The following is a 6,960-nucleotide window of genomic DNA, read 5'->3' as shown; positions in this document are numbered from 1 at the left end:
TAATGTGAGGCATGATTCATGCCTTATTGATGGTTCAAATCCGTCCGTATTTGTATCTTATGTGGGTAACAAATCCAAAGTGCTTTAGACAATGACACTCTTATTATTATTATTATTATTATTATTATTATTATTATTATTATTATTATTATTATTATTATTACTATTATTATTATTATTATTATTATTATTATTATTATTATATAATATATATATATATTAACAGCATTTCATTCAGAGATCTAAAAAAAATAAACAAACACACTTGCATGAGTACACAAGGTTCGAAACGAACCAAGGAGCGGCAAAAGACCAAACTGACGTACAATGACACTCTTATCATTGGTACATAAGATGGTCTTACTAGAATGGCATGGTTACATTACATCCTTTCCTTTTTTTTCAATTTTTCTTCGATAAATCATTAGTGGCAACTGGCGACTCTATTTTATAGCACACACACAAAAAAAAAAAATCAAAGAACTTGTGTTGCACACAACTTATTTCCTTAATATTCCATATAAACTGCTAAATATAATTATTTATGGACTAGTCTAAAATTGATTATGACAACTGTATTATATAATCAACTCATACTAGTTCTTTTTTTTAACTAAAACTTAGCTAATTAGTTTATAAAACATTTTTTTTCCCGACAAAAGTTTATAGAAGAAATTGATGTTAACAATTTTTATTTGTTATGTCATTGTTATTTATAGTATTAAAATAAAATATTAATTAAAAGCCTGAAAGGAAAGTCAGGTTCTATATATATATATATATATGACACATGGCAATTCAATTACAGTCAAATATTATCGCCATATAGTTCACATCATCGTCTAGTCATGATAAATTTTAATGCCGATATGCATAAGTCATATGATTGTAAACTCCGAAAAGATGGTGGTGGAAGTCAACTAACAATTATGTTTGATAACAATTTAAAATTTTAAATATTATATATATATATATATAGTATTTCATATAGTAGAGTTGAATTTAATAATATATTTAAATTAATACCCATATATTCAGGTTCTGAAATTTTCTCCTCACAAATTTTTAAGGGATTCGGATGTTAGTGAATATTTTCATCTCTTTCAAACAGCATTCACTCCATGCCTTTTCTATATCTCTCACTCTTTTTTTTTTTTGGTAAACAGCACTTCATTTATATATCTAAACAAAGTACAAACACACATGCATGAGAACACAAGGTTCAAAACGAACCAAGGAGCGGCAAAAGACCAAACTGTCGAACATGCAAGAGACAGGGTTAGCCAGGGTAAGGGTTGGGTCAAGCCCAAAGTGGATCACAGCCACAAAACCCTTAGAACAAGAACACCAAAACAACATCAACACCCTCAAAGGGGGACAACTTACACGCCACAAGGGCGGACACAACACCCACATAGGGGGACAAACAACACGCCTCAAGGCGGAACACATAACTCCTACAATTGCAGCGATGGTAGCAGCGAAAGTGTGGAGAAGGTTCAAAACCTCCCATCCATCGATGCCGTAAAGGCGTACCGGTCAAGCTCGACGCAGAAGAACTTGAACCCAAAGCTGGAGTTGTTCTGCGGTGTGCACCAGGAAAAGCTGTAACCAAAGGAGCTGTTATGAAAAAAAAAAAAAAAAAAATAAAACAAAAAACAAAAACAAAGCACTGCAACCACAGATCTAAGGGGAAACCCTAGATCTGGTTATTAATGGAGAAAGCGAAACGGAGGAGGGAAAAGGGGAGACGGAGACGGGAAAGAGGACGGAAAAGAGGAGTAGGGAAGGAAGGCGGAGGGGAGACGGAGAGAGAGCCAACGGGAGAGAGAAACAGAGATGGGTGGGAGAGAGAACAGAGAAGCCGGGAGAGAGAAAACGAGGGAGAGAGAAATGGAAGAGAGAACAAAGAGGGGGAAGGAAAGAGAGAGAAACAGGAGGAGAGGGAGAGACGGGAGAGAGACGCTGGAAGAGGGAAACGGAAGAGGAAGAGGGAGAGCGGAGAGACTACTCAGGAGAGGGCTGGGCCGCAAACCGATGAGAGGAGGTAGGGAAGAGCGGTGCAGAGAATCGGGATCGGAGATGGAGTATGGAGGGAAGAAGATGGGAGGAGGGGAGCAGGGAGGAGGGAGATGGGACGGAGAAGAAGCAGGGAGGGAAGAAGATCGGAGGGAGGGGAGGGGGGAGAGGCAGGTTCGGAAAGGCTCTCCGCCTCAAATTTTAGGGGATTCAGATGTTAGTGGATATTTTAATGTATATCAGTGGTGGGTAAAATTAAGGCCTTTTCTATATCTCTCACTCACTAAGGCCAAAAAAAAAAATTCTTTCACTCCCACCTAACTCCACACCACGAACCACCATTCAAAGCTACAATTCCAAGAAATTCAATTATTTTTATTTTCTTCCGTGAAAATTTTTATTTTAATTTAAGTTTTCTTATGATAGACAACTTTCTCTCACCAAATTAAAGTGAAGATAAAGATTATACATGATAGAAGTCATTTTCATTGTTATCATCTCTAATTTCTTGCCACCATAAGGTATTGAGGGTTGAGATAAATCTCCTCCATCAAAATTTCTGAAGAGTAAGTTTTCGAATATTCATTATCCTTATATACCAAGAGATTAAAATTACTTAGGTGCTGCACAATTAATGCGCAATACTATATTAACAAAAATCCATTTTCCAAATGCCATTTTCACATTTTTTGAGAAACGGACAGTCGAGATAAACCCAGTGCTCCGCAACAATGAAATCGAACTTCCAAGAAATATGACAATCACTGCATATAATATATGTCTGCTCTGATGGATTAAAACCCAAAAACAAACAGATAAAAAACCTCATATTTATTTATTTTTCTAGTTACTTTTTCAATTTTAATTTTTAAAACTATTTTCTAATTTCATTTTCAATAATTATAAATCCCCCACTCGCAGGCGGGCAAAAAAACAGTTAAAAAAACCGAAAAAATCCCCAAGAAAAGAAATTACTGTATTTCAAAAGAAAAATATCATTGAGATCATCTCGAAGCCCGCGAAGGACAAAGTTTTGCTAGGGCCCAACGAGGGAAAAGGAGGAAAAAGCATTGGAATTGAAATCCCAAGATTCACATATCATAGTTAAGTTTCATTAATTAATAGATTGTTTAAATTTGTATCAATGTAATAGTTTCGCCCATGTCCTGTCCGCTGATTGTATATATTTTATTTTGATGGTTAGAAAGACGATCGATTATGGAGAAAAATCACATTCTGAACCAAAAAGCATTGTAAATTAAACTGCACAGAATTTCATTTCTTGCCTTCCCTTCTCTCTTTACAAAGCAATTCGTAAAACGTACACGCCCCTTCTCGAGGCTTCCTCGCGTATACAGGACTACAACGCTACACATTTGTCTATAACAGCGCTGGAGCAGGGGCTGCGCCGCTCGGCTTTCTTTCCGTGATTTCAGGCCTCCACGTCTTCGCCGCAGAATTTCCTCCACCAAAAGAGGCGGCGGCAGCGGCAACGTCCAACTCGCCACCACCAATTGACGTCATCAGAGCCGACAAGCCACCAGTGGGTGCACCACTACCAAGCCCAATGCCAAGCCCAAGAAGGTCCAGCGTCTTCGTTGGCCCAAAAAGAGATGATGGGCCCATCATTAACTCCGTCAATCCATTACCCCCATCACACGGAAGCCCAAGTCCAAGTCCCCCACCAACGCCGGCTGTGGCTGTCGTCGTGGAGCTTCCGGCTTCCGATTCCAAACGCCGATTCCACTGCAACCCCTCTTGTTGACCAGACGAAGACGACGATGACGAAGAGCTCAACCCCAAACCCAACCCACGCAAGAATGAGGAGTTACTAGCCACCCCCATCTGTGCAGCCTTCTGTAATAATGCTGTAGCAGACATCGCCGGCGACGAGGGCACTGTGTATTGCCGGCGTTCTGTCCCCAACGTCGCACCGAAGATTGTCGAACCACCACCACCACCATTGGATGACAAACAGAGAGAAGTAGGTTCCGCGGCTGAAACGGTTGCTAGGGCTGTAGACCGATCTGATCTTGCCATGGCGCATATTAAATCTGCTGACGAAGATGCAAATAGACTAGCAAAAACACTAGTAGTTGCAGCACCATTGCTGCTTGATGTGCAAGAACTGCTGCTGCTGTTGCCACTGCTCCCGTTTAAGCAGGTAGATGGTGGGATTTGGTTTATGATATCGCTTGAATTCCCTGGCAAATCTGTCACTAGAAAAACCCAAAAGGGACGAAAAATAAAAACAAAAACTAATAAACGGTAACAGAGGGGGAAGGAAAAAGGAAGAAGGCAAAGTAAAGTAAAGTAAACCTTTCTCTCCATTCTTTTCTGCAACTTTTTCTTTGATAGAAAGTAAAGACAATCATGTCTCTTTTCTCTCTCAATCTCCCAAGATCACCACCCCAAAACCCCCCAAAATAACCTTTCGCTTTCAAGCTTCGGTTTTATCGATTGCAGGGATTGAATCTCCCATACTAACGACATCTCTTCCCCCAGAAACAAGAAAAGGGTACAGAGAGCAAGACAACCCCCGTGTGTTGGGAAGAGAGATGGTAAATTGTAATTCCGGTTTCCATCTCTGTCTTAAGACTCGTCTAATAAAACAAGATCAAAAGAGACAAAAAAAAAATGCAAGAATCCAAGACTTAAAAAGAGGGGTTTTTGTATTTTATTTTGATAAAAAAAAATAAACACGAATGGGACAAGATAAAACAACGATGAATCTTCTGAAATTTCCTTTTCTTGACCTCCATTTACCTGGATTTTGGATAGGCAAAATCTCAGAAACGACAACAGATGATTGTGGAGGCGAAGAAGCAACAATCTGGCGCTTGGGCTCTTCTTCTGTTTTCGAATTCGCAACTGCTGGAGGACCTCTCGCGCTCTCTTCCGCCAATGCGTCACAGAAAGCTCTGTGAGTGATGAAGCTATCCCTTCTACAAACAGAGAGGAAGCACGAACATCAGCACCAGAAAAACCCAACAGAAAGGAAAGCAAAACCCTAATTTTGAAAACTAATTACGATTTGGAAGAAGATATGGACCTCGAGAACAAGGTTCCGCAATCGCATCTGTACTCTCTAGTTCCACAAGTTTTTGAATGCGCCTTCCAATCGGATTGAACGGCGTATTTCTTCGGACACTTATCGCATTTCCATTTCTTCTCGCCGTGTTTCCGACAATAATGCTTTTTAATCCCCGTAAGATCGCCCAGAGCTCTTGATGGATCATGGTGAACGCATGAAGGTTCGGGGCAGACATAGACTCGCTTACGAACCTCGTTAGTCGATCGCTGCCGGAGCTTCCACGGAAGGTTATGACCACGGCGGTGGAGTTGCAGATTCTGGTCGCGTTGAAATCCTTTGTTGCAGATCTCACAGACGAACCGATTCGTCGCCATTAAAGTTTTCGGCGATAGGGCAATTACCTCAGCATCAGGATCTGCAAGTAGGAAGAACCAATCAGTAATTTGGATAAGGAACTCGTCAATTCGTCTTGAACAAGCTTGGAATGAACATCTACCAAACTTACCAGGCATCCCAGGGAGGTTCCGCTTCTTCTTCGTCGGCGGCGGAGCCGCTTGGTTACCTGAAGACGAAACACTAGCTTCCCCAGAAACAGTAGAAACAGTCATGGCGGACGTATTTTCCAACTCGATAGGCATACCTCTCAAAATTCTGCAGCTCTCGAGAAATCAAACAAAGATTGAATCTGGAACTCCGGCTGTCGGAATCCAAGAGAATTCAACGATTTGACCTACCTGTCCAGGTTTTGAGCTCAGCTCTCATCTACCAGTCCCAATCCCAATTCTCTCTTACCTACCAGTTCCTATAGTCCCCCCGATCAAGAATCAACCCAAAATTAGAGCTTTAGCGACCGATCCAAACTTCGCAAAACACCCAGAACCTCACTGGAAAGCCGAGCTCTCAAAGTCGCTAAAAAGCCAAAAACCCTACCCTACCACCACTATAGAGCAGCACCAGCAGCACCGCCTTTAGCTTTAATCTCCACGAGTTGAATCAAATCAATGGAGTACCCAGTTGAAACCACAGAACATGGAACACCTACTGGAGTAGTACGAAAGGGAGAGTGGGAGAGGAGGAGAAAAAAAGTCGCAACTCGCAAGTGGGTCAGGTTTCCAACATTTTTGAATCGCAAAAATCTAGCAGGTTTTGCAACTCTAACAGACATTCGCAGATGAATCTGAAATCCTAGACACCCAGGCGAAAAATCCGACACTTCCGACGGAGTAGATCGAGCAAACAATTCTTCAGTCCTGTCCGTAAATCGTCGCCGGAGATGGTGGTCGACGGTCGTAAGAGGCAGCGGCGACTTTTGTGCGTAGCGATAGCCGAAGGGAGAGGGGAGAGAGTGACTTGCGAATTACGAGTCTCTATTTCGAAAGAAAACTAAAGCGGCGTAAATTAACCATGGTTAGGTTTTCAACTGGGAGAGCTTAACCATGGTCAAGAGGTAACCGCGTTTCCTCCCAAATTTCTTTCCATGCTCACTGGAACCAGGGAGGAATCTGGGGAGTAATCGCTGCCGTCCACGTTTCACACGCTGGACGACTTTTAGTCCCCAGGCCTTGGGTCATTTGGATTTTCGTTTTTGAGCTTTTCTATATAAGTGGAGTCTTGCATGTATAGAGTCTCGACTCTCTGGGTCACCTCTTCTACAATTTTTTTCAACACACATTTTATATAGGATTCATTGAATATGATAAAATAATTTAAAGATATAAATTACAAATTCCAGTGGGTCCCTCGTTGCCCATTAATAATATATATGTTAAAAATATTAGGGAAGCACATGGTGCTCGGGAGAGATGAAATGGACTCTTAAATATAGAGGATAATCAAACCCATGACCTCTTTACTAAAAAGTATTTGTCATTATCAGCTGAGAGTCTGAGCGAACATTTGATGTTACC

The 6,960-nt window shown here is 41.2% G+C and overlaps 1 protein-coding gene across 1 annotated transcript; it reads right to left on the bottom strand.

Annotated features, from left to right (window-relative positions):
* Positions 1-3,266: 3,266 nt before the first annotated feature.
* On the bottom strand, positions 3,267-6,591 carry LOC149017784 (zinc finger protein GAI-ASSOCIATED FACTOR 1-like). The gene is made up of 4 exons (XM_089152117.1): positions 5,559-6,591; positions 5,072-5,468; positions 4,786-4,964; positions 3,267-4,238 (listed from the first exon to the last, which is right to left on the bottom strand). Exons 1-4 carry the CDS (start codon positions 5,689-5,691, stop codon positions 3,400-3,402), a joined length of 1,548 nt encoding a protein of 515 aa, XP_089008243.1. The 5' UTR covers positions 5,692-6,591; the 3' UTR covers positions 3,267-3,399.
* Positions 6,592-6,960: the final 369 nt, after the last annotated feature.

The sequence above is a fragment of the Hakea prostrata genome, chromosome 4, assembly GCF_041222555.1.
Source record: "Hakea prostrata isolate BN-2017 chromosome 4, UWA_Hpros_2, whole genome shotgun sequence".
Lineage (NCBI taxonomy): Eukaryota > Viridiplantae > Streptophyta > Magnoliopsida > Proteales > Proteaceae > Hakea > Hakea prostrata.
Note: the sequence above shows the minus strand (reverse complement) of the source record. Positions and strands in the feature narration are given on the sequence as shown.